Source organism: Brassica rapa, chromosome A05 (genome assembly GCF_000309985.2).
Source record: "Brassica rapa cultivar Chiifu-401-42 chromosome A05, CAAS_Brap_v3.01, whole genome shotgun sequence".
In the NCBI taxonomy this organism is placed as follows: Eukaryota; Viridiplantae; Streptophyta; class Magnoliopsida; order Brassicales; family Brassicaceae; genus Brassica; species Brassica rapa.
Genome location: NC_024799.2, coordinates 6888478 through 6913454, shown reverse-complemented (window position 1 = coordinate 6913454; position 24977 = coordinate 6888478). Strand labels below are relative to the sequence as shown.

The 24977-nt window shown below is 37.4% G+C and overlaps 7 protein-coding genes and 1 long non-coding RNA gene across 12 annotated transcripts; 1 reads left to right on the top strand and 7 right to left on the bottom strand.

The window, feature by feature from the left end:
* Window positions 1–758: 758 nt before the first annotated feature.
* Window positions 759–1580, bottom strand: LOC103867834. Its single transcript, XM_009145919.2, has one exon. It carries the CDS (start codon window positions 1578–1580, stop codon window positions 759–761), a length of 822 nt encoding a protein of 273 aa, XP_009144167.1.
* A 661-nt stretch (window positions 1581–2241) lies between these two features.
* On the bottom strand, window positions 2242–5454 carry LOC103867621. Of its 2 annotated transcripts, XM_009145702.3 has the most exons (3): window positions 5449–5454; window positions 3056–3113; window positions 2242–2816 (listed from the first exon to the last, which is right to left on the bottom strand). In XM_009145702.3, the coding sequence occupies exon 3, from the start codon at window positions 2772–2774 to the stop codon at window positions 2358–2360; it is 417 nt and encodes a 138-aa protein (XP_009143950.1). In that variant the 5' UTR covers window positions 2775–2816; window positions 3056–3113; window positions 5449–5454; the 3' UTR covers window positions 2242–2357. The 2 variants fall into 2 exon arrangements, with proteins under 2 accessions (XP_009143950.1, XP_033147738.1); XM_033291847.1 differs by lacking the exon at window positions 5449–5454 and having other exon boundaries at window positions 2929–3097.
* Window positions 3756–5441, bottom strand: LOC103867835. The gene has a single exon (XM_009145920.3). It carries the CDS (start codon window positions 5188–5190, stop codon window positions 4252–4254), a length of 939 nt encoding a protein of 312 aa, XP_009144168.1. The 5' UTR covers window positions 5191–5441; the 3' UTR covers window positions 3756–4251.
* A 2028-nt stretch (window positions 5455–7482) lies between the features above and the next one.
* LOC103867622 lies at window positions 7483–11494 on the bottom strand. Its single transcript, XR_004458251.1, has 2 exons — window positions 9488–11494; window positions 7483–9400 (listed from the first exon to the last, which is right to left on the bottom strand). It is a non-coding gene; the product is annotated as an uncharacterized LOC103867622 (long non-coding RNA).
* Window positions 11495–11742: 248 nt separating this feature from the next.
* Window positions 11743–12580, top strand: LOC103867623 (cysteine-rich and transmembrane domain-containing protein WIH1). Of its 2 annotated transcripts, XM_009145704.3 has the most exons (3): window positions 11743–11941; window positions 12063–12201; window positions 12335–12580. In XM_009145704.3, exons 1-3 carry the CDS (start codon window positions 11911–11913, stop codon window positions 12378–12380), a joined length of 216 nt encoding a protein of 71 aa, XP_009143952.1. In that variant the 5' UTR covers window positions 11743–11910; the 3' UTR covers window positions 12381–12580. The 2 variants fall into 2 exon arrangements, with proteins under 2 accessions (XP_009143952.1, XP_033147747.1); XM_033291856.1 differs by lacking the exon at window positions 12335–12580 and having other exon boundaries at window positions 12063–12328.
* Window positions 12581–12662: 82 nt separating this feature from the next.
* On the bottom strand, window positions 12663–15483 carry LOC103867624 (proteinaceous RNase P 1, chloroplastic/mitochondrial). 3 transcript variants are annotated; one of them, XM_009145706.3, is made up of 8 exons: window positions 15302–15466; window positions 15088–15142; window positions 13802–15001; window positions 13632–13721; window positions 13361–13542; window positions 13143–13263; window positions 12974–13045; window positions 12663–12895 (listed from the first exon to the last, which is right to left on the bottom strand). In XM_009145706.3, the coding sequence occupies exons 3-8, from the start codon at window positions 14978–14980 to the stop codon at window positions 12797–12799; spliced, it is 1743 nt and encodes a 580-aa protein (XP_009143954.1). In that variant the 5' UTR covers window positions 14981–15001; window positions 15088–15142; window positions 15302–15466; the 3' UTR covers window positions 12663–12796. The 3 variants fall into 3 exon arrangements, with proteins under 3 accessions (XP_009143954.1, XP_009143955.1, XP_009143953.1); XM_009145707.3 differs by having other exon boundaries at window positions 15092–15142; window positions 15302–15465; XM_009145705.3 differs by lacking the exon at window positions 15088–15142 and having other exon boundaries at window positions 15302–15483.
* Window positions 15484–15698: 215 nt separating this feature from the next.
* On the bottom strand, window positions 15699–17010 carry LOC103867625 (ESCRT-I complex subunit tsg101). The gene is made up of 3 exons (XM_009145708.3): window positions 16339–17010; window positions 16164–16262; window positions 15699–16065 (listed from the first exon to the last, which is right to left on the bottom strand). The coding sequence occupies exons 1-3, from the start codon at window positions 16948–16950 to the stop codon at window positions 15904–15906; spliced, it is 873 nt and encodes a 290-aa protein (XP_009143956.2). The 5' UTR covers window positions 16951–17010; the 3' UTR covers window positions 15699–15903.
* An 88-nt stretch (window positions 17011–17098) lies between these two features.
* On the bottom strand, window positions 17099–24206 carry LOC103867626 (COP1-interactive protein 1). Its single transcript, XM_033291720.1, has 7 exons — window positions 24012–24206; window positions 22337–22459; window positions 18627–22124; window positions 18280–18522; window positions 18033–18188; window positions 17731–17883; window positions 17099–17584 (listed from the first exon to the last, which is right to left on the bottom strand). The coding sequence occupies exons 2-7, from the start codon at window positions 22424–22426 to the stop codon at window positions 17351–17353; spliced, it is 4374 nt and encodes a 1457-aa protein (XP_033147611.1). The 5' UTR covers window positions 22427–22459; window positions 24012–24206; the 3' UTR covers window positions 17099–17350.
* Between the last annotated feature and the right edge of the window lie 771 nt (window positions 24207–24977).

Below are 24977 nucleotides of genomic sequence, written 5' to 3'. Positions count from 1 at the left end.
CAGGGGAAGAAAGGAAGCAACAACTAATTCAAAAACATCAGATTGACATCTGAATATTAACCGTTTATTGGATCATCCATCAATGTTACATTTCTTACATGTTAATCACTTAATATATCAAAGCATGTAAAACTTTTAAAAACTGACTACAAATCAAATTTCCATTACGAAGTCATTAACCCTCTTTTATCGATCTCTTGTCTATAAAGAAACAAAAATGCTTAATGAGTTCAGATTCCACGGTTATGATGTCTTCCTCTTGAAGAAAGTTGCTTCACCAAAATCACACTACCAACAGAAGAGGCAGAAGAAGATATATTGAAGTGGAGAGCCTGGACTTTTGTTTGGATTAGCTATATAACATGTTGTTGCTTTGTACAAGCCTGAGTTATTCATCAAGAACTAGTGTCAGAACAAGTATTAATCCCTCTTTAAAGTGGATTCCTTTCTGTTTTTTTTTTTTTTTGTACTTTGACCTTTGAATATGTGTCAAGTTACTACTCAAAAACATTATTCGTGCATGTGAGCTGAACAACTAAATTAGTTACTTCCATATCAAACAATGTGCTCATGTAACCTTGGAATCATAAGAAACAACATAAACTGTGAGATCTTATTTATTGACAATCAAAGCAATTGTTTACACGTAAACTTTTACAAACGGATTCCATCTATTCCTCACACTCAACTCTTCTTGATACACTGATTCATGACCTGTTGAATCTACCAGAGACATTCTTTTGTTCAAACAAAGATCTTCACATAACTAGTTTCCTCGTCTTTGTAGGCTCTCTTTTGAAGCCCTGGCCGTGTATCTGCTGAACTCCACGAGGTTTGTGAAGAATCATATCGATTGTAGACGCAGCTTTACGTTCTTGTTCTCTGGTCCTCTGCCTCCAAATTTGAAGAAGGGCTGATGCAGCATTGCATATGGCACGGTCCTTGTGCTTGGTAAGTACCTGAAGCCTCTCAATCATCCTCCTTGGCTCATTAGGTTTCGGAGTGACGTTCATCTTCACGAGTAACGAGATAGCCTCAACACACCTCAACGCGTCAGCTTTGCCAGAGAGAATACCCTTAGCGTTGGCCACGTCAGCAGCTTTCTTCGCTGCTTCGAACAACTCCACCATCTCCTCTGTTTCCCCCGCGGAGTTAGGGTTTTTGCAAGCAGCGGCTCTCCTCGGAGGAGGAAGCAAGGTTTTGGTTGTAACCTTACTACTACTACCATCTTTGTACTCTTTGATGTCCGGTTCCGGTTTTGCAAGCAGCGTCTCCGTCTTCTTCTTCGGCTCTAGAGATTGGTTTCTTCTTCCTTGTCCGTAGAGAGTGGACAACCACGAATCGAACAAAGACTGAGATACTTCACTGATCTTAGGGCTTTTGTGAGTTCTCAGAGTCTCCAACCGAAATATGGACTTAGAAAATCGTTGAATATCGCTGACGGAGAGAGACGCAGACTTCAACCTATTCAGAACATCGACACAGCGTTCGATGCCGTCTATGTTTCGTGTAAGGTAAGTGGCTTCGATGGCTGCGGAAAACAAAGCTTGTAATTCATCAGATACATCCTGCGCATTCATCTTTCTTGCGTTGTTGCTGTTGAGTTTCAGATGATTTGTGGGATCGAATTATGGAAAAGAGGTTTCAGGTAACGAGAAGAAGTTAGGGTTTTGTAAGAAGGGAATAAAGAAAGAGCGAAAGTGATAGAGTTGATATATATGTAGATAGAGTGGCTTCTGTAAGAAAAGGAAACTTTAGTAGCTTAGGATCCAAGCAACTTCTTTCAATTTCCTTTTTACTCACCCAAGGGTATTTTCGTCTAAATGACTCCTAAAATCAATTAGTATCAGACAGAGGCTGGTAAAAGCAAATTAATCCGCACATGAATCAATAAGATTATTGTCTTAATTGTTTTTTCTTTGTTAAAGTACGACTATGAATATAATTTCCAAATATTTTTGTTCCTTATTTAAAAATTCTTTTATTTTTAAAATTCAAGTAAAAATAATTAAATCTCTTCATGGTTGCGAGTTTCCTTTTTGATTATTTATCCCTCTCTATCAAAGATGTATGAAGTTGCTGCTCTGCATTGCTTATTGGTCATTTTTCAAAAGTTGTTTAGTTCAATTAAGTTGCAACATTCTCTTCAAACACAAAAGATCCTTTGAGAGTTTCCTTTTGATTTCTTCATCTCTGACTCAAAGATTTATGCTCTGTTTAATTATGTAAGCGTTACACAAATTTCTGAGGAAGAGGAGAAATTGTTTTGTTATATTATCATCCCAAAAAAGATCCATAAGGCTACAACAACACAAACACAAGCGGAAACTTTATTGCCTCTAAACTCTAATTTTGAATCAATCATCATCACCATAGGCCTTGAAGCAATAGCGTTCGCGGTAAGGAGCGTTGAAGAAAAGATCAGCCTCTAACCATTTTGGGTACCGAACAAGATCTCCAGCCAAAAACTGCATAAACCTCTTGCTGCCTTCGGGAACAACACGAACCTCTCCTTCTTCAATGTAAACCAACTGATCCACCTGCCAGTCCCATGGGAGTTTGCATTTGCCAGTCTTCCAAACCGACCATCTCGAAACCCCGAGCTCATCTAACCGTCTCTGTGACACTTTCCGTTCCACTTTAACGTTGTACAGCTCCTCCAACGGTGTCTGCATACATGATACCTTAAAGGCTCTCTGAACAGAGAGGTTATTTGTTTTCTTGCATTGAGTGAGAGAACCTGCGAATGGTGTGGCCATCATAAGAATTGTCATGGCTCCTTCTTTTAATCCAATCTTGTGACACCGAGTTTGGATCTGCGCATAACATAGAGAAGATTACATGCGAATGTTGTAAAGCATAAGACTTTATCATCTAATCAAGAAAAGGTGAAATAAAATCAGGATACAAAGAAATTTGGTTATATACCCATTTGATAATTCCATCGGAGAATTGAAATCTCTCCACAGTATTTTAATACAAATCATATACATAACTCTCAATAAGCGAAGCAAAAGGTTGTCGAAACACAAAAATTCCAAATCTGAGTTCTTACCGGAGAAGAAGAGAGTGGAGAGTAGAGGAGATGGAACTGTACTCTGTATTGAGTGAGACTTCGGAAAAACCCTTAAAGCCTTGTCCTGACCCAGACAGAGAGGCTTATCCATCCATTCCATCCCCGACTTGTGTAAATTACAGAAAAGGACCTATTATTTAGTTATATTTTAATTGTCCGCCTGAAGTTTCTTTTGTTTTAATTTTGCACCCATAATGTTTTTGTTTTGTTTTCAGATTCCCTGACACATGGCACAATCTTCCAGTATTTTTATAGCCATTGTTGATTCTGCAAATTCAGCAGTTCAATGGGTTCGCTTGTAAATTTAATTATCTTATCAGAGCTGAACATAATAAAGGTCTGTGGTTCTGAACAATATCAAATTATTTAATTTCTTCCCTGTCCATTAACACTTCACTGAAGAGCAAAGTCTGCGAAGCAACAAGCCATTGTTTTCCTTGGCTTCATCAACTAGCTTCTCCATGTACTTTTATGGAAACTGGCAAATTTCTTGTAGAGATTGGGAGGTCTGGTTCTCACACAACTTCTTCAAGATATAATACAATTTGGTCCTTTAGAAAAGGACATATTAGGCATTGTCGTGCTGACCAAACCTCAGATCATTCCACTGATATTCAGACAGTTATAGCCTTCATCCAACACCCATTATACTGCATCCTCGGAGGCATCAGACGCCAATTAGAATAAAGTTGTTTAATTATGTTTCTAATATGTTCTGTGTTACTTTAAACTATTTAATGACAACATAGGAGCTGAAAATATAGCTACTTCAATATCAAACAACGCATTCATGCAATGCGAATGCAATTGTTGAACCATAAAAAAAACAATATAAACTATCTTTATTAACACGAAGCAAAAAAAGCTTAGAGATAATTATAGGATGATGAGTGTTACTCTAAACTATCTATTTTATGAAAACAGAGTTGCTGGAACCACTGACTTAAGTAACTTCAATATCAAACAACATGCTCATGCAATGCAACTGTGGAAGCATAACAAGAAACAAAACAAATCTTATGTACTGACGACTATTGAATAAGTTTCTTACAAATGGTTTCCATCTTTTCCTCACTTTCATACTACTCTTGACACAATGATTTACTACTACAAGCTATATTGAATCCAACAGAGACATTCTTTTGTTCAAAGCTACAATCTTCACATCACTAACTTCATCGCCTTTGTAGATTCTCTTGTGAAGCCTTTTTGCCGCATGTCCCTTGAGCTTTACGAGGGTTCTTGGTGGCAGAAGACTCTTTACGTTCTTCTTCTCTGATCCTCTGTCTCCAAAGTTGAAGAAGGGCTGTTGCAGCACTGCATATCGTACGGTCCTTGTGCTTGGCAAGTCTCTCCAGCCTCTCAATCATCCTCCTTGGCTCATTAGGTTTTGGAGTGACGTTCATCTTCATGAGTAATGAGATAGCTTCAACACACCTCAACGCGTCTGCTTTGCCGGAGAGAATACCCTTAGCGTTGGCCACGTCAGCCGCTTTCTTGGCTGCTTCGAACAACTCCACCATCTCCTCTGTTTTAGGGTTTCTAGAAGCTTTCGCTGGAACGTTTTTGCAAGCAGCGACTCTCCTCGGAGGAGGAATCAAGGTTTTGGTTGTAACCTTACCATCTTTGATGTCCCGTCTCGATTGCTGAGGAAGAGCCGTGGTAGTAACAGGCTTGGTCGTAACAGACTTGCAAGCATCGGTTTTCTTTGTCTCAGTCCTCCTTACCACAGGTTCCCGAGCGAGAGTTTTGTGATCTTGTTTCTGGTCCGAAACCAAAAGATTGGTCTTTGCCCTTTTATTCGTCAAAGACCCGGTCTTTGCCTCTTTCCTCTTCAGACTAACTGCGTTAAGACCGGCAGATTTGTCTGATCCTTGCGAGTAGAGCGTCTTCAACAAGGAAGTAAGCAAAGAGTGAGATACTTCCCGGATTCTAGGGTTTCGATGCCTTCTCAAAGTCTCGAGTTTGAAGATCGACTTGGAGAAGTAAAGAATGTCCTTGACTGAGAGAGACATAGACTTCAACCGAATCAACAGATCGATGCATCGTTCGACTCCACCGGGGCTCCGAGTGTCGTAAGTACTCTTGAGGGCAGCAGCAATCAAATCCTTCATCTTGTTCTTTCTTCGTTTGTTGATTCTCTCAGGTGGCTTAGGGTTTGATGAATGATAAACTAGAAGAAATAAAGGAAAGAATGAGAGTGCTAGTAGAACATATATAGCGATAGTGGTGAGTCGTAAAAAAGGAAATAACGTAGTTGCTTAGTATCCAAGTAACTTGTCAATTTCCTTTTTTCAATTTTGTTTCCCTTGTAGTAAGGGTATTTTTGTCAAAGGATTTTTGGGTTTGTTAGGGTTGCGACAGTTGTCGACGGAGATGGAACTAATCTGATTTGGATGTCCGTTAAAAAATAAGATAAGGAGAGGGATAATACTGAAAAATACATTATGGACCCTAGACTTTATATATTTGTTTAATTTTGAGCCAAATGGTATTGTTTTGTTAAGTTTGGTCCGGCAACGTGTCATATTCTCTGACAAATTTGATCAGCTTGGTTCCAAAAATCCTTTCTTGATTTTGCAGCCCAATGGGCTCGTTCAAACACCCAAGTCCCTCTAGACTAGAGAACACAGGTCAAGCTTTCTCTATTATCTATATATTATTAAACGGGAATGATTTTTAAAAAATTTACTTATATGTTGAACCCATTCATTAATAATATATTTTATTTAATATTTGTCTTAATCAATCAAAATATCTCTACTCCTATTTATAAGGAACACACTAAGTTGATTATGTTAATTGTTGTTACTAATCGATTTAAAACAAACACTACGGCCAAACACTAGCAGTTCACGAAACTAATTGATTTCTGTTATAAAATATGTCCTTATGATATTACATTATTTCTTTGAATTTAAATAAAGAAGCACAATAACAAAGCACATAGTATGATATGAAAACAAAATCATAATAGTAAAATCATTAATCTAACAATTTTGGGGAATAGATATGGAAATTAACTAAAACTAAAAATATTTATAATAAAATTTTGTTATTTAATATAAGTTTAGAAACTATTTAAAACCCTATAAATCTATACTTTTAAATTAGCCAAAAATCTGCTAATTAATCTTGGTTCTCATAAACTTAACAAATGTAACTATTATAAAATGCACATAAAATATAAGAAATATAGGCATCGAATATTCGGATTTGGAACAGATCGGTTTATTTTGGGTATAGATCCTTAAAATCCTAGACATGTGGACCCAATTAGGTATTTGAAAACATTTGGTTTGGGGTTTAGGTTAGTTTCTTTCAGGTCCGAATCCATAATTCAAATACATGTAAATAACTCTAACTTTTGGATACATAACGGGTCTGATCGGTTCTAATATTTTAAACCCGAAAAGATTTGAAATATCCAAAAAATTTAAAAAGTACACGAAAACCCAAAAAAATACTTGACACAAAAACATACCTGAAAACTCAAACGAATATCCAAAATATTAAAATATTTAAAAAGAACTAAAATTTTACCTCAAAATCTGATCCAAAAACCAAAAACAAATACGTAAATTTATATCAAAATGCAATTTTCTTAAATAAAATTATACCTAAAACCCGAAACTATAACAAAAATCTAAACATGAAAATTTAAAATTATCCGTTATTTCAAAAATATATTCAAAATATTAAAATATACCTGATAAATAAAAAATATTTTGGATACTTTGGATACTCGATTGGATCTCGAATAAGACCTGGACTCGATAAAAACTTGCGGTCCAAAAACTATCCAATAGGTACTTAGTCATGGATCCATACAAAAGTCGAATCTGTAAACTAATTCATAAATTATACAAATTTTAAAATTTATCTTCGATATAATATGATTTTCTAACATAATAATGTACAACATCACTAAATACTATTTCATATCAAAATTTGTGTATCATCCAAAATAACCCGCATTTTCGAAGCGCGGATCAAAATCTAGTTTCGTCTTTAAAATTTCTATCGACATAATCTTGAAAATATCACCCTGGCTGTTTCAAAAAGCAATGTCTACGACTGCGAAGCAACAACCTGATCTTTCCCCTAGCTTCATCAACAAGCCTTTCCATGTAAATTTCAATTGATATAGTATAGTTTGGGTCTCTAGCAAAGACATTAGGCCTTTGTCATGCTGACCAAACATCAGATCATTCCATCGATGTTCAGACCGGTATAGTTGTTCATACCAAACCATTACTCTATCTTTGGCCCAGAAAATTAAAAAACGCAAAACAAAAAAAGATTGATAAAGCTCTCCGTGAAAACGAAGTAGTTTGATCTGTTTAGGTGATTTAGTGTTAATGAAAGAAAGTTCTAATTGATGATTTGACACTTTTTTTTTAACATTTTTTAGCTAAGTGACAGCTCTTATATCTCTTATTTAATAGATGGTATTTAGTTTTTCTTAATTAAAATCTAAGAAAAGTTAAAAACCGTCTTTTAACCGAAAATAAAAACCCCAATTAAAAGATTGGGGTTAATCATGGTCTAATATCGGTAATTAGAGAAATAACTAACTAATATATAAAAAACTAGGATCGACCCGTCCTATGGGCGGGATGTATTACATTTGTATTTTTCATTACGAATAATATGATTGTTAATATGCAAATCTAATGGTAGGGGTTGGTTTGCAACTGATATCGTAGTTAGTTTGTTTCTGTCAAGTTTAAACCGATGGATGGATGATTGAAAATGAAAATCATGTTCTTTGAATTATTTTTGAGTTATTGTACTTTGGCTTTATTATTTAATCAAGTGTGGCTGTCTGCTGCATATAACAGAATGTGATTTCGGTTGAGTGAGTGTATTGGTGGAAATAACCTAAGCTTTAAAGGTTGGCTATCGCTATGTATCTCTGGAAATAACTTAAGTCTCGTAGTAGTATTTCTCGTAGTAGTCTAATTATAAATTGTTTTCTACACTGAAAGTAGAAGTGGACCGTAAGGTAATAAAGTATTTTGAGTTAATTTAGTTTGTGCTGGTTAAGGTAGTAAACCATAGAGTCATGACAACAATTGCATTTCATGGAGATTTTGTATTGTGTGTAAGGTGAGTGTTAGGATTGTAGTCCTACTTGTGCTTTAGAATTTAGAATAAATTAGATACCAATGACTTGTATTTTATTCACTTTCATAATAGTTAACTTAACACACAACCAAACTCTCTAGACAAAAGTTAAAATTAAAAGAAGAAAATATTTTCTTTTGTCTCAATTAGCTCTCGTGCTTTTCTGAATCGAATGCTCACAAATATAACGACATATACTTGCCAACAAAACAAAATACAAATGTTACACCATTTCTTATATTACATTCTTATCGTATATTAATTGGCCTATCGAATAAAATTATTAAACATTCTTACACAAATATTTAAATTTTATACTTATACATTAATCACCTACAACATCTCTTCTTCTCATCTGCTTTAATTGAATTCAAGAGGTGGAGCATAGCCTACAAACCAATTGAGCCCCCACAGTCAGCTTCTTATGGTATGACATCATCTCCCCTTCTACATGTTTTGCTAATTCAATTCAACTTAAGGTTATTTCTCAATTCATTTCGTGTGCTTTTATTAATATGTCAAGCTCACACTAATTACAGTCTTGCCATGTACTCGCCCAAGCCTTTCTTTTTCCTTGATTAACTTCATTTTCGATATCAATTTGGGAGTGGCCCGCTTGCAATTGCTAAACACGTTTTACCCATATTTGTTTGGTTCGTTGTAGGCTTGTAGCCAGAGCCCACAACATTAATTTTCTCCTCAACACTAATTATATCTCAACATTATTTGTTAACCAATTCTTTTATTTATAAATAATCACTGTCATTGATTTCAATGTTCAAAAACATACAAAAAAAGACTTGCAATAGAGATATTTCTGTTTAACAAAATTCGATAAGATACACATACAATACAATCAAGCTTGGTTGTTTATCAAGCTGGCAAAAGTTCTAATCAAAAACCGTTTTACTGCAGTGCTTCCGGTCCTTGAAATTTCTAATCCTTCATAAGCTTTAAATAAGCCATAAGCGTAAAATAAGTTGCAATAATAACCAAAAGAATCATTTTGAAACAGTTATAAAAAGGTACGGGAAAGCCAAGAGAGGTATATATATATACAATGTAAGTCTTTCACTGTTGTTTTCACAAAAGCAAAATAGGAGAATAAAAGAGGGATTCAGGAGAGAGATGATACTTTTTCAACTCTCCCTTTGGCATATCTGTAAAAAGATGTCGAGCTTCACCATGAAACAGCTGAATAACATTCCAAAACATATGTAAAAACCCATCAGACAACAGTTTAGACAAAGTAATATAATACAACTTTAAGAAGCATCTTACACAAACTTGGAGACTTCAAAGATGGCATGACAGATTGCAATCAGAAGCAGAACGACCAAGGGCAACCTGCATCAAGTAGAAGAAGAACCTGGAACAATAAGAACCAAACTACAAATCAAAGACTTAATGTAACATATATTAAACAGAGCTCTTAGTATTATGTAGATCATAGAGCTTCTTTTAAACATTTTTCATATCTTTAAAGTTGTTTTCCAAACTCTGGTTGATATTAGATCTATCAAATAAGACAATATCTAGGTGACAGATATAAGAAAACTTACAATTCTCTGGCTGATTTTATTGACACAGAATGTTTAAACTTATCAGATCCTCATGATGCACCATACAAATCATTGGAATTTGTAAAAAAATGATTGTTAAATCATATCATATTGTGTCTAACGTAAACAAGTTACCAAGAGTTTTCAAGACAATGATTTAAGGCGAGATATTTCAACGGATGGTAAAACAAGCCATAAGATGATTCAAGTGCCAAGGTTCAGACTCTGAAGTGTGAAGAACATAATCAAATTTTTTTCTTCGATGGCTATAGACTAAAACAAAAAAAAAACGTGAACAGAACTAAAAATAACCCAAAAATCAAATCAAAGAGCCTGTAATTGTCAAATGTTTGGTATCGTAAAATTGTAAAGCTCAAATATCTTCATTGAAAAGAAAAAAGATTTATTGTTACTTTCGCCGGAATTACCTTAACGCCGAGGTGGAGTATGTAGACGCCCATAGGCTCGCCTCCCAATATTATTTGCCTCATAGAAACGAAACAACCTCATCTCACTTGAGGAAGAACATCTTCCAGACTTCGAGTCAGAAAGAAAAACTTGAGCGATAGCCATTTTCCAGAATCTACATGGATTTATCTGTTTGAATAGATTGGTAGGATGATCTCGAGAATACGGATGCTAATCTTTATATACTGAGGTTTCCACCGTTTTGCAAGAGTGAAGCAAACAATAAATGTAGATCGTGGATAATAAAATTAAGAAGAACTTTAAGAAGATGAATCTGAAACTGGTAAAAATCAGGGTTGGAGTAAGAAGATGAATCGAAACCCTAGAGTTTGAGACTACATCACGACGGCAGAGAAGAATAAGGGTTCAACCTTTGAAACAGAAAACACACGACTTGCTTCTTTTTTTTTCACGTGAAATCAATAACCCAAACGAATATTAATCTTGAATAAATGAAACGCTGAGTTTAAAACATGGGACACGTGTCGGCACCAAAAACTTCGAATTTTTGAGCTGGAATCTGACGTGGCTCAACAGGAGGGAAGCAAAGCCTATTTTATATAATTAGATTATAGTTAATCTACTTATTGCCAATCTTTTTTTTTAAGTTGGAAATATGTCTGAATTTAACATTGGTCATTTTATTTTGTAGTAAGTCGAAATGTTTATGAATATCTTTTGATAACTTGAGAAACTTGCTCATCGAATAAAGTTGTAGGTACGTTCGCTTTTGGGTGAATTGCATACCGCGTGATTTCAGCTTTTATCTTTCTTTTTTGGGTAAAATGTAACTTTGATGACCAAAGTAAATTGCGTTTAGTAAATTGAGAACTACATACTGGTCGGTTCACCAAACAACCTAACTTCTCTAGTTCTAGAGGCAGATAGCACTAATCAAATATCAATTCACATAACTTGCGTTCATATTCCATCTGAGATGAAACCAATAATTAATTTCTTATAAAATTACAAGAAAAATTATATGTGCCCTTGTGAAAATATTTATGCATATTCTTAATGTAAAGCAAAATATTTAGTTGCAAGTAAATAATCTCAGCATAAAACTAAGTCCATTTTACGTGTTAAAGTTGTTATTAGTCCATTTTATGTAATGTTTTAGCTGTGTAGATTCCCTCTATCTCTTTCTTAACATGTAAATATTCCCAAAGAGAAAGGACTAAACTTTTGCTTTGACAAAGAAAATAGAAGCCTTTTACTAAACAAAAAGGAAAGGAATAAACCCATGTTAAATTTTGTCATTCATGTTGCATATTTTAATGTTATTCTAAGGCTTTTTTGGATACAAACTAAAATCGAATATGTGAATGCCTTATTTATTTATTTGAAGGCCAATCAGTAAACCAATTAATTGACAATAAGAGTTTCTAGACCACAAAGGAGAACAAACTAAATAAATCTGAACAGTCAAGGCCGAATTAAAAAAGTTGAACAAGAAAGAATAGGATGCTTCGTCTTGAGTCTCTTGACACGTAAACATTTAATACTCCACGCGGTTCTACTAAACCGACTTTTTCTTCTTCCCTAGGCTTATATATATGTGCATGACTCAATTTCAAATAATAATCCAATCTCATCTCAATACACACATACAAACACCTTTGCATACGATTTTCCTTAGCTTTTAAAAGAGAGAAACTTGTAATTTTTCGAAGAATGAGTCAATTCAGCCAAAACCAATCTGCAGGTTTGTTCTTCTTCACTTTTCTTTCAAATTACGCATCATATATGTCAACCGTCATGATTAATCGTATTTCTAGAGTTTTATGGTTTTAAACTAATGTTAAACATATGTTATGTATAATTAGGAGCTTATCCTACGCCTCCAGTGTCAACCGGTCCCTACGTAGCACCACCTCCTGCCGGTTATCCAACGAACGACACGAGTCATGCCACGATGGCTCCGGTCGAGACAAAGTCTAAGGGTGATGGATTCTTGAAAGGCTGGTTAGTCCCAACTTTTTCTTTTCTTCAAAAAAATGTTAAATTGATTTTATTATAGCTCAACGTAAACCGGACAAACACGTTTTGTTAAATATCGAACCATAATTATTGATTACTCTTTTTCTTCTTAATGCAGTCTTGCGGCCATGTGTTGCTGTTGCGTCCTCGACGCCTGCTTCTGATTTCAGAGGAGTTCACTGGTTTATTTGATAGTCGTGTGGATGATTTATATTGATTTTTATTTTGTTCTACTAAACCATGTTTAGGAGTCGATTAGTTTATATATCATTTAGAATGCCTTTCTTATTCGTTAATTCATTTCTTTTATTTATCTTTGGTTTGTATTGTTGAATCTATCATTTAATAAATTGTTTTTCTTAGACACATCTGAATCATGCTTAGAACAATGATGACGTTACAATCCCTATTGGTCAAACTATAGGCCAAAGTTATAAACGATGATGAGATAATTGAAAAGTGATGAGATATAAATAATCCTATCGTCTGGTTTTTCAATGAAACAACAATCTATTTCTAAAACAATCAATGTTGGTGATGTTACAACAAGGTTTAACCCAAATAAAAAAAAAGAAGAAGTTCAATGTGTTTTGGATCTTCTGGCGCATAGCCATTGCCTTGATGTCTGAAGATCATCTTCTACACTCATTGGGACATGCCATCTTCCATCTTCAGACTCCTGCATCAATCTATCATTTAAGCAAAAATGCAGACACATTGTTTTGCAAAATTTGAGTTAGTGTAAGCAGAAAGCGACCTGTATAATAATGGAGTATGGAGGTGGCATATGCAGTTTGAGTCCATCCTCTCTTGACACAGAGATCCGAACCTGCAACATTGGAACAAATACAGTCAAACATTATATTCACATAGTTGCATACTCGTATACCAATTCGAAGATTAGTGTTGCGTATATAGATAGGTACCTGATGCTTCTCTTTCCACCTTGGGAAGAAACTAGTTCCAAGTAGCTGAAAGAGATGGTCTCTCATCTCATCGTTTGTCACTAATAAACACTTGCAACTTACAGCAGCGTATAGCCAATACCTGAAAACACCGCAACAAACTTGAATTTCACACAACCAATGGCTTGATACTCTTTGGATCAATACACAAAAACTAAGAAAAAAAAAGAAGCAAATACCAATCATCGTTTGAGCCAGGAGGAGTAGCATAGAGAGCACCGGCGTTTTTCCATTTCTCTAGCAATGCTCTGTTTTTGGGGTAAGTAGCTGGACCTCCCACTACACGACTCTTGTGCAGGATCACAAGTGGTAACCTTTTCGAGGGACTTATTTGTTGAAATCTCTGGACAACATTGTTAAGCTAGAGCAAGAAAATCACATAAGTTAAACTAATCAAGAACGGATCATGAGATTGGAATTAGAAAATGAAAAAAAAAATTTCAAGATCACCTGGAAGAAGCTGAAGCTTCGCTGGTTGACTAACCCCATGTTGGCTCCGTCTATGACTGCATCAAACGGTCCATGTCTCTCCAGCCATTCCTGTCACAAAACCAAATAAATACAAGAAAAAAAAAATTATCGCAGCTTTGCTTTAGATAGTTTTACTACAATTATTATACCTGAAACTGATTAAAACTAGCTTTGACTTCTTTCTGACAAGCCAACCGAGTCAACGAAGCAGCAAAGTTTTCAGTCTCAACCGGATTGATATCGATACAAACAAGCTTCTCCTTGCAACATTTACACACACCGTTCTCATCCATCTCAGTTCTCGTCACATTCCATTTCCCAGTCCCAAGCCAACCCTGTCCATGCCACCCACCACCACCACTCACAACCCCTTCCCTTATCCTCTTCACATCCCATTTCTCAACTCCAGCTTTCCCAGCAGCCTCAGACTCAAACCACTCCTCAATCGCGTCAAAAGTCGGTTTAGAAACCTGCCTTACCAAATCCCTCAACCGCTGCAACGTCTCATAGACTTTCTCTGCGTTCTTTGTTTCCATACTAACTTTCAATAGAGCAGTAAGCTCAGGCTCCTCAGGGACTACCTCCGATTCAATCATATGCGCATCGACTTCATATGCTTTCTCTGCATCGCCTTTCCTACAGAAACCAAAAAGAGCTGGTCCGTACGATCTCAGCCTCGGTTGAATCCCAAAGGCTTTCATCTGCTTCACCATATCAAAAGCCATCTCCGGGTCATCCTTCGCAACTGCAAGCCTAGCACCGTTTGTGAAGGTGGCTTCATTAGGAACCACTTTGTCGACAATCATCTGCTTAAATATATCGAAACCCCTACTAAGTCCTGGATTCGCAGAAGGAGACTCTGCTTCTCCATCAGTCAACGAGCAGACATATAGCAAGACATTGTAATGGTACTGGCTGAGCTGCAAGCCGTTGCGTTTGGCCTCATCGTACAAGCGAAGAGCTTCCAGGACATTACCGTTCCTAGAGCACATGTCTAGCTTTTGTTTGAGCATTGATTCGGGAGACTGCTGAATAGCTTTCTTCCTCGCTTTTCTTGATAAGTTTTCGGAAGTCGAAGCTGGCGGTTGTTTAGCAGCTTCGGGTATGGTGCAGAGATGTCTGTTGTGATCAACGAGAATACGCCGTCTATCTCGAGACCCTTTGACTTGTAATGAACTATGGTACCCACGAAATGGAGAAGAGCTAGGATGATGCGGGTGATGAACAGAGGGGATTCTCAGAAACAGTGCGAATAAAGGGCAATACGCCCTAGAAAGGGAAGGAGTAAAACAAGTTGCACGCAGCATAACTCTGTATCTGTTGTACATTCAATTTTCAATACAATTCATCTGCAAGAAACAGGGGAAACATATTCATGAAGGTCTCTAGAACTAAACATAGAAAAAGCTAATACACGAGATAAAAGCTTTATTACCAACCAAAAATCGAAGATAATGGGTGTGTAAAGAACATTACAATCTATCCAAAACCTACTCCAATGACAAAAATTAAGATAAGGGTCATGTAGGAACGTCAGTTATCAGTCTAAAAGGGAGTAGAACTATTGAGAAAGAGAGGAACAGTTCATTGGGTAATATAGTCGAACATGTTGTAAACAACTCATAAGAATATTGAGAGAAAGAACTTACTTAGAACCAGAGAGAGAGAGACTGTCTTTCTGATGGGTAAAGTGAAAGTAGATAAAAGAAGAAGACTTTGGTCGAACCAGCGTCTCCTTCAGGATTCACCATGGATTACACACAAAGGTTAGCAGCTTGAAGATATAATAAGATTCTGCCATGGATGGATTTTGGATGCTACCTCCCAACGACGTCGTTTAGCTATACACTTATATTACTATGCTGTGAAGCCCACCAACGGCCCGAAGTTTCAAATTTAGGCCTTTTAAAAAGAAAACACTAGGGTTTTTTTTTCTATTTGGGTTACAACTTCCAAACATGCTAGTCTGGATAAAACCCAGACCGGGTTATGATTCAACCGGTCCAGTCCGGTCTTTAGTCTTTACAAACATTGTTAAGCATAGTATGACAATGGAACAATGTTGTATAGCTACTACTATCTAGAAGAGACATCTTATACAAAGAACGAAACAATGCGTATGTAAACAATGTGTATAGCTAGCTAGTATCTGCAAGCACGAAACAACAATGTGTGCGTATGTATGCCTTATCTACAAGAAGCATGAGAGATCCTTCCACTTATGGCCATGATTGATGATCAAAACGAATATCTACAAGAGCTTGTAGTAGCAGTCACGGCCAGAGAAGAGAGTTCGGTAGTTTCTTCCACATGGACAGTTGATCTCAACCACAAACGCCTCACCTACTCTGTCCACCTTCACCCCTTCTTTACACTCTTTCTCTTGCTCATCCTCTTGCAACTCAACTTCTTCCTGCAACAATACAATCATCGTGCCAAAGCAAAGAACCTTAAACACACAAGATTATAAGAGAACAAAGCAAGAAAGTCCCAAAATAGATTCCACTGAACCTTAGGACTATCATCTTGTTTCACTGCTTCACTGTAGTGTAAGAGCTTGTTACACCACTGATCCAACTCACGAACTCCATCCTTGATCACATACAGCATCTGATGATCCACACAAAAAAGTATATCACAATCCCTAAACCGCAAAGATTCTCATACGAATAGAAACGTTGGTAACCTTATTGGCTTCAGCTGTTTCTTGACTCGCATGATTAGCTTCACGAGAAGAAGATCCAAGAAGCGACATCGAAGGTGCCGGCGACAGATCGGAGACGGACCTCCCAAACACCGGTCTCCGTGGCCGCGGCGGCAGAGAAGAGACCATGTTCCCCGATGGTGCTGTTTCTTGAGCGACTCGCGATCCAAATGTATCGGAGAGAGATCGCTTGTAGACAGGAGACGAACGGATTCGCGCCGGATTGCAATCCGCCGGAAGCGGGACCTTCTTGTAGCCCAGGCGGTTAGACATCTCCTCGTCTTCCTTAGTCTCCGGCGGGGAAGGAAACAGCTTCTTGCGCCTCGGCTCGTCGGCTTCTTTCGTCGGCTCTGGGGATGGGCGTTTCACGGGGCTTGTGGCGGCGGCGGAGGAAGAGGAGAAAGATCCGTGAGATGGGAACTGCGGAGGAGAGGAGTTCGCGCGGCGGCGATCTGAGGAGTTGTTGAAGCTGTTGATACGGAGGAGAGATAGGTCGATGGGAGTGTTATCTTCCTCGGGGGGATGATCGTAGGTGTAATCAGTTTCTTGGGAGGTGTTGATCAGAGAATCCGCCATGGTTAGAGTTAGAGTCATCTTCTTGTTCAGTGCGGAAGCGAAACTGAGGAAGAAGACGTTCACTTGAGTGGTTTTATATTGGCAAGGTGGATGGATAAACCGGGTTTATTTTAAACCAATCGGTTCAATTCGATTATAAGGAACCGGTTTTCCTTCGAGAGGAAAATTTTCAAATAACTTCACCTTCATTTAATTTAAGAGTATCAGAACATTGCTTGACCAACAAGCCACCAAAAACAAAAGAAAGAACCAAAAACAATCTGCAGCGAGAAGCAAATTCATGCAAAGCTTCACATATTCTGCTAAACATTACATCTCTCATGAAGCTTCTGAGAGATTTTGATCAAAATTCGAAAAAAAAAAACAAATAGAAGGAAGGAGAGATCTTCACATATGAACATCACACCGAACAAGAACACTAGTACTTTTTCCCAAGAATTATACCGATGATAACGGAGATCAGAGCTACTCCAGTGATGATTTTCACTGTCATGAGATGAGAAGTTGTAGCCGTCTGAGTAGCAGTAACGTTGCTCGAAGAAGAGGAAGAAGGAGATGCCTCTGACTTCTTCTTGCTGGTGCGTTTTGTTGGAGAAGAAAAGGACAAGTCAACGTCTCGAGATTTAATAACTACATCCTTTGCCTCAGTTTCCTGCAAGTTTTGTTTCTGACAATATAAGTAATAATGCTTTGAGTTTTTTGAAACCAGGTAGTTAAAAGCCTTTAATGCAAGGTGTCTTATGCCATTTTCTCCTAGATAATATGATATATACATTGCATGTAGATATTATGACTGACCTTAGCCTTAGCATCTGCGAGCTGCACTTTCTGTTCAAGATCTTTCACCATTGATTCAAAATCAGTGACCGCCTTTTTCTTAGCTTCAATCTCTTCTTGTGATTGCTTTAGTGCAGACTCCAGCTCTGAATGCTTCTGGGAGTGTGCATGTTTCTGTTTCCACGGAAAATATATCAGAGCTTAGTGACATAATGAGGGGAGATGGATTCTTTTATTTTGTCTGAATCAGATTCAAGAGTTCTAACGAATCCCAACGCGTGTCTGAGATATGTAGAAGTCAAACAGAAAAAAAGATCACTAACCTGTTCAGCAATAGAGCTCTGAGCCGCTTGCAGCTCTTTCTGAAGCTGAAGCACTTGCTCACTGAGCACATCTCGGTCACTAGCGATATGTTCGCCTTCCTGCAGTTTCGAGGTCAATTCTGACACTTTTACAGACGCAGCAGTTGCATTTTCAACCTGCAGAAACATTAAACCGGTACTACTGTTATATATAGATCTTATCATAAAAGAGATGTAATTCCCTCTGTTTGAGATGAGTGCACATTACCTCTTCTTTCAACTGAGCTTCGAATTTTTTCAAAGTCTTTTCAAGTTCTTCAACATGTGATTCCAAAACAGACTTTTCAGCAGCCACTGCCTTGAGCTTCTCAATCTCCGACACTAAAGTATCAGCTTTAGACCTCTCTACGGTTACTTGTTCTTCAAGCTTTGCAATAACTGACTGGAGCTCAATCTTAGTACTTTGAAATATCTCATTGACTTGGTTGTTCTCCTCGGTGAGAGAAGAGATCTGCAGCACAATAAAATGATGTTATTTTCTTAAAGCATGTAGTATATAAGAAAACTGTATCAGTGTAGATTGTGAATAGAACATATTAAGATCCAGGGTGTTACCTGTGACTGAAATTTCTCCCCTTCAGATGTAAGCTGCTTTATTAGATCTTCTGAGGCTGTCTTTGAAGCCTGCAGATCTTTGGTTGTTTGCTCCCTCTCAGCCTCTAGAGCAGAGAGCTTTGTCTGCAACTCGTTGGCCTCTGATCCATGAGTGGCTAGTTCCTGGTTCAGCTTTAAATTTACCTCGGCCAGATCCCCATTTTCTTTCTCAAGCCCCTGGCATTTTCCACTTAGCTCTTCAATAGTAGATTCTAGATTCTTAAATTTCGATAGAGCCTCTTCAAGCTCAACTTTTCTAGTATCTGCAACTCCTGATACTTCATGAGCCAGCCTTTTGTGCTCCTGGATCTCATTTTCATGCGTTTTTAGCTTCTCAACTAAGTCTTTATGTTCTGCGTCTTTCTGGTTATATTTTTCAATTGCCTCTTCCACCTGTTTCATTGCAGCTTCCTTCTCGGTAGAACTAGAACCTAGTAACCCTTCAAGCTCTTGGAATTTGATCTTGAGCTGGTTGTTTGTCTCTGCTAGTAGTTCATTCTCTGATGATGACTGAGACAATTTTTCTTGTGCCTGATTAAACTCTTGTTTGAGTTTATCATTAACGGTGAGAGCCTCTTCAATAGTAGATTCAAGATTCTTCAATTTCGATAGAGCCTCTTCAAGCTCAACTTTTCTAATATCAGCAACTCCTGATGCTTCATGCGCCAGCTTTTTGTGCTCCTGGATCTCGTTTTCATGCGCTTTTAGCTTTTCAACCAAGTCCTTGTGTTCTGTGTCTTTCTGGTTAAACCTTTCAACTGCCTCTTCCATCTGTTTCATTGCAGCTTCCTTCTCGGTAGAGCTAGAACCTAGTAACCCTTCAAGCTCTTGGATTTTGATCTTGAGTTGGTTGTTCGTCTCTGCTAGTAGTTCATTTTCTGATGATGACTGAGAGGATCTTTCTTGCGCCTGATCAAACTCTTGTTTGAGTTTATCATTAACGGTTTCTGCAGCAGCGAGTTTTCCCAAAGTCTGATCAAGTTCCTCTTTTAAGGAAGAGTACTTGCCAGATGCTTCAACCAACTGCTCTTCATATGATTTTATTCTGTCCTCGAATTCTTTCAATTTCTCCGTTAAGGAATTGGCCTCAGAATCTCTGCTAGTGAAATCCTCCATGACCTTTTGAATTCTCTGCTCCGAGTCTTTACTTAAAGACTGATGCAAAGCTTCAAGTTCCATGCTTTTCTTCAGCGCTTCATCAATTTCTCTTCCTTTATGCTCAAGACTCTCTTCAGCAGACTTGAGTTTCTCCATTACATCGCTCTCTCGTAAGCCCGCAGATTTAAGATCGTTTTCAATGCTCTCCAGTTTTCCTTGAGTGGCACTCAATTCATTCCTGAGACTTTCTAACAGATTCTCAGACTCACTAATCTTCGCGCTGTACTCATTCACTGTACCTTCTAGTATCTTCTTCTCACCCATCACAGCGTTTAGATTTTCTGTAAGTTCTTTCTCTTTCTCAGTTGCAATGTTCAAAGCAGCTTCAAGGCTCGAAGTTTTCACTTGGAATGCCTCTAGCGTGGACTGAAGCTCAGCGACCTGACCCAAGTAACCTTTGGAGTCTGCTTCGGTTTCACCACACTTCTTTTCTAGCGAGCTAACCTGCTCCTCAAGTTCCTGAATTTTGTTTTTTTCTGTCTGGAGTAGAAGCTCTAAGTCTTTCAATCTTCCTTCTGCATCCTCATGTTTGGACTGTGATGTCTGACACAGAGATTCTAGTTCGGTGCTGCGCTGGTGAGTCGTGTTAGCACGGTCTTCATGCTCTGCACCCTTCTGCAAAGCGATTCTCAAATCTTCTTCAAGCTCTGAATTTCTGGATGATGATTGGTTCAGAGAAGATTCCAATTCGGATACTTTCTCTTTGTATTCCTGCAGCTGAGTGGTCGCTTGTTTCTTCTCTTCCTCGGCAACTTCAACGGCGGATTTTAGTTCAGACACTTTCTCAGAGAGTTCTTTCACTTCCTGCTCCGCCTCACCGCTTTTGAGTTGCAATAGGTTCAGTTGCTGCTGTAGCTCCACGTTCTTTTGTTCAGCTGCTGTGAACTGTGTCTCCAGCTCTTTGATCTGTGCTTTTGCTTCTTCTGCTGCTTGACTAGAGGACCGAACAGCTTCCTCCAGCTCAAGATTCTTCTGAGTAGCAGCTGCTGCTACAGATCCAGTTTCATTGTGAGCCTCCTCAAGCGATTTCAGTTTCTGCTCAAGTTCAGATTTGTTTGACAAAGCTTGAGACAGAAGAGCATCTGTTTTGGTGAAATTCTCCTCTGATGTCTTCAGTTTCTCTTCTAGTTCACTAAAAGCTTCTTTTACTTTCACTGCATTACTTGTTACCAGTGCTACATCTGCCTCAAGGGCTTCCTTTTCTTTCAACACTTGGGCCAACTTCTCATTTGCAGTATTCAGCTTCTCTTCCTGGTCTTTTGACAAGGATTCCAGACGTTCTTTCTCTCTGACCTCTTCCGCTAGCTTTACATTAATACCTTCCTGTTCAGAAAGCTTAGCTTGGAGGTCTTTGGTCTGAACAACCAAATCATCAAGAACCAATAACTCTTCCTTGAATCGAGATTCGGAAGCTTTCTTCTGCTCAAGCTCTTGAGTCAGTTCAGCAATGAGGGCTTCCGTGGAAGACACTTTTTGTTCTGTCAACAACAAACGAGACTTTGAAAGTGCCAATTCCTCTTGCACAGCAGCTAATGCTTCCGCACTACTCTTTAAGGCCGCTTCAACTTTTTCGTTTTCAGAAATCTTATTATTCAGCTCCTTGATTTCTTGTTGCAGGGAAGCCATTTTTTCCTCCATTTCCTTGGCACTCACTTTCGTCGATTCAAGCAACTGTGCAAATTCCAAAGCCTTCTGAGTCTCTGAGTCAGCATGAGAAGCGCTTTGCTTATGCAGCTCTTCAAATTTCTGAGCCTCTTCAGCTGAACGCTTTAGCCCCTCGTCCAACTCTATCAGCTTCTTTCGTGAGTTCTCGAGTTCTATGCCCAATGCATCAAAGGCTTCCTTAACTTCAGTTAGTTCCTTGTCTTTGGCATCATGGGACTGCAGAGCATCTTCCAAGGACTTCAACTGAGAGCTGTATCTCTCTTCTGCTTCAACAATCTTCTCTTGCTGCTTCTTTTGGACAGCTTCGAGCTCTCCCTGCTTCTTTTCGGTTTCTTGTAACTTATCTTTGGCAGACAAGAGCTCATCCTTCAAGTGGGTATTCTCAGATTCATACCGTTTAAGTTCCCCTGCTACTCTTTCCAATTCGAGCTCCAGTTCCTTCGCCTTTTCTTGGGATTCATGTAGTTCTCTTTCTGAGCCACTCGAGACTTGCTTTTGCTCTTGAACAGGAATATCTTCTGCTTTCTTGGCATCATCCTTGGCATCAAAAGCTTCCTTCTCAACTTTTATGAATTCTCCATCAAATGTTGTATCTTCCTCGTCTTTCCCTTCCTTCGTCGCCTCTCCATTCACAGCCTGCAATAAATAGAGAAATACAATACTTAAATCTTCCACAACATTACTTACATCTTGGTGCTAGTAAGCAGTTTCATAGACAGATGACAGATTCAATACGCAGAAGTAAGTAAAATCTTATGAACTCACACCGATTTAAAGAAGGAAAAGATTCATTATATTCATGAGCAAACATATAATTCTGCGAAAACCAAACACTAAACGATCATTACCTTGACGGAAATATCAACTGTCTTGAGGTCAACAGCATCACCTTTCACTACAGGGACCTCAGAGCTCGCTACTTGAGTTGCTTCCTCCATGATGTGATCTAGCAATTCTGATTACTTTTAGTTCTGCAGAATATAAGAAAAGGTTTCGCATTAGAAGAGACTCGAACATGTGCTATACTTCTACTTATATCAGATTAGGAATTCTTGACATACATGAAGGAATTTAATAAGACAAAAACAGTAGCTTGCAAGAAAGAGAAAGCCAATCTCCAAAAGTTAGATAAAAAACAAACAAGATAAGATATTTATTGTAACAGTCAACAGAAATACATCATCTCTCCCGTTACAATTATTTGATAAACTAATTCAATAGTAGAAGATTTCTAATTTCGTTTAGTTTTATTATTATACAAGAAATGGCCTAATTTTAGATCAAAAAGCAAAAGAATCCAAAACAATCAGGAGAAGACAAAGATCAAATAGGTACTATGGGCTGTGGCATGTGATGCGAGTTGGAATTTGTTACAGCACCAACCAATCTCCGCCATGATACAAATGAATAAGGCATGCTTATTATTTTAATAAAAGCCTTACCAAACAAAATTAAAGATAAGTAAGTTGTAAAGTACCCACCAAACCAGCAACATCACAACTTCTTTCTTTTAACAAAGAAAAAAACGCTTTGATGGGTTAGACAAGGAAAAAGGAGGTTTTCATTATGCCAAAAAAAGGATCCAAGAAAATTATTACAAAGCCAAAAATTTAAGAAACTAAAATACAAAAAAAAAAAAGGTTTTATAAAATAAAATTAACAAATATTATAAGGAAAGAAAAGAATCATAAGGTACGCCGACCAGATGCAGCGGTGACTCATGGGACATTATTTCATAACAAGAAAACAAACAACTCATTTGTATTCTATAACTTTTGTAACGTTTAGATTATTCAAGTAAGATCTTAAAGATCACAAAGTGGAAAGAAGACTAAACCAGAAATGATTTCTAATGGATCAAAAACATTTTTTCGCTTGTTCCAGACTCTAACTAAAAGCTAAATTTTCAATCTTATTGTATTAAAACCAAAGAATATTCGTGACAAGAGGAATTTTCTTCCTAATCTTCAATAAGTTTTTAATTAATTTGTCAACTTATTTGGTCTACTCTTTGCCTATATTGACAGAGACATATCTAATGTAGTTGCAAGTAACAAGCCTCCCTTTTATCAAAAGTTGTAAGCCTAACACACAAAGAGGCATGTATATATTCTAAGAAAATTCATATTCGTATCCACATTCGATTTCAAGAGAATCTCAAAGCCAAACCAGAACAAAATCTTAATCCGTTCACAAACAAAAGAGATCCTGAGATTGAACAGTACTAGTACAACAAAAATGATTCGATCCATCTCTACCGTAGGAGAAAACGATTTCGATCTTCACAGATCTAAACACAGAGAGAGATACACGACTTGAGGATCGATCAATTTCAAAATCAAACAAACGATTGGATCACTAAGTAAGAACTAAGCAGACGAAGAGTCGCTAAGATGAAACTTTCATTCCAAACCCCAGATTTTTAAAATAAAATCAAGGATCTAAAGCGTTTATGGAAGATCATAACAGAGAATAACGTTATAGAACTTAAGATGATTCAATCATATAGTAAAAATAGCTTACCCAAGTGAAGCTACTCGAATCGAATTTTTTTTTTTTCTAGCTGATGGTAAGAGAAACAAATAATTGCAGAACGAAAGTAGATGATGACGAAGAAATGCAAATAAGGTGTGTGTGAGAGAGAGAATCTTTTAGGGTTTATAAGGTGGAGACTGGAGAGTGTGGGACCTTTTTTCATATTTCTTTTTGAATGACAAATCTGGCGGACGAGGAGACCGTCTCTCTCTTTACTTTTATTTCCCATTTGGCCCCTTTACTTTCTGTCATTATCATTCTTACCCAGAATTAGCAGAGAACCTATTTATTAGTTTTCTTTTTATTAATGACTAAAATTTTAGAGTTTTAATTAAAGTCAAGAATGAGATCGGTGAAAAATAGAAAATAAATTGAATTCACAGATTAGTGACAAATTTTCAATTAAAAGATCTATGTTTATACCTTTAAATAATTTTATTAACCTGATATGTAGATCTCCATTAATTTCATTATACATATATGCGTATAATATTTTATGTTTAATATTAATATATGTACACTTGAGAAAATGAATGAGAATTTAAGGGGTAGATTTGTAAATTGGCAAAAGTAGAAGAGAAACAAAAAGAGAGGAGGTGGCTTTGGCTGGCTGATGGAATAAAAGGAAGGCCCACAACACCAATGCCACCGACCGACCAAACCGTCCTTCCTCCTCGCCGTGAAAACTATTTTTCTTTATTTCTTTCTTTTGGATTTGACCCCTCAGCTTTTATTCTTCTATTTATTCCCCCTCCCCCTAATAGAGACACTTCCACTTCTCTTAGTATTCTAATCGGTTCAAAATCCACATGACATTTATTTGACAGTGTATTTTTCTTTTCCAAGTTGTGTGACAATGGAAAATGAATCATTGCCATATTGAAATCGTATCTGATAGATCAATTGACTGTAGTCAATGTTAACAATCCCATTGACAAAAGGATGTGATTTTTT

What these genes read in the sequence shown, in the direction of transcription:
- LOC103867834 (XM_009145919.2), bottom strand. Translation starts at nt 1,580, where the DNA reads ATGAATGCGCAGGATGTATCTGATGAATTACAAGCTTTGTTTTCCGCA.
- LOC103867621 (XM_009145702.3), bottom strand. Translation starts at nt 2,774, where the DNA reads ATGACAATTCTTATGATGGCCACACCATTCGCAGGTTCTCTCACTCAA.
- LOC103867835 (XM_009145920.3), bottom strand. Translation starts at nt 5,190, where the DNA reads ATGAAGGATTTGATTGCTGCTGCCCTCAAGAGTACTTACGACACTCGG.
- LOC103867623 (XM_033291856.1), top strand. Translation starts at nt 11,911, where the DNA reads ATGAGTCAATTCAGCCAAAACCAATCTGCAG. An exon ending in CAGCCAAAACCAATCTGCAG is followed by an intron (nt 11,942 to 12,062) that starts GTTTGTTCTTCT and finishes ATGTATAATTAG; the next exon opens with GAGCTTATCCTACGCCTCCA.
- LOC103867624 (XM_009145705.3), bottom strand. Translation starts at nt 14,980, where the DNA reads ATGTACAACAGATACAGAGTTATGCTGCGTGCAACTTGTTTTACTCCT. An exon ending in CTAGTTTTAATCAGTTTCAG is followed by an intron (nt 13,722 to 13,801) that starts GTATAATAATTG and finishes GTTTTGTGACAG; the next exon opens with GAATGGCTGGAGAGACATGG. An exon ending in GGTGGAAAGAGAAGCATCAG is followed by an intron (nt 13,046 to 13,142) that starts GTACCTATCTAT and finishes CCAATGTTGCAG; the next exon opens with GTTCGGATCTCTGTGTCAAG.
- LOC103867625 (XM_009145708.3), bottom strand. Translation starts at nt 16,950, where the DNA reads ATGACTCTAACTCTAACCATGGCGGATTCTCTGATCAACACCTCCCAA. An exon ending in AAACAGCTGAAGCCAATAAG is followed by an intron (nt 16,263 to 16,338) that starts GTTACCAACGTT and finishes GTGGATCATCAG; the next exon opens with ATGCTGTATGTGATCAAGGA. An exon ending in AACAAGATGATAGTCCTAAG is followed by an intron (nt 16,066 to 16,163) that starts GTTCAGTGGAAT and finishes GTATTGTTGCAG; the next exon opens with GAAGAAGTTGAGTTGCAAGA.
- LOC103867626 (XM_033291720.1), bottom strand. Translation starts at nt 22,426, where the DNA reads ATGGAGGAAGCAACTCAAGTAGCGAGCTCTGAGGTCCCTGTAGTGAAA. An exon ending in CAGTTGATATTTCCGTCAAG is followed by an intron (nt 22,125 to 22,336) that starts GTAATGATCGTT and finishes TATTTATTGCAG; the next exon opens with GCTGTGAATGGAGAGGCGAC. An exon ending in AGAGCTCTATTGCTGAACAG is followed by an intron (nt 17,884 to 18,032) that starts GTTAGTGATCTT and finishes CCGTGGAAACAG; the next exon opens with AAACATGCACACTCCCAGAA.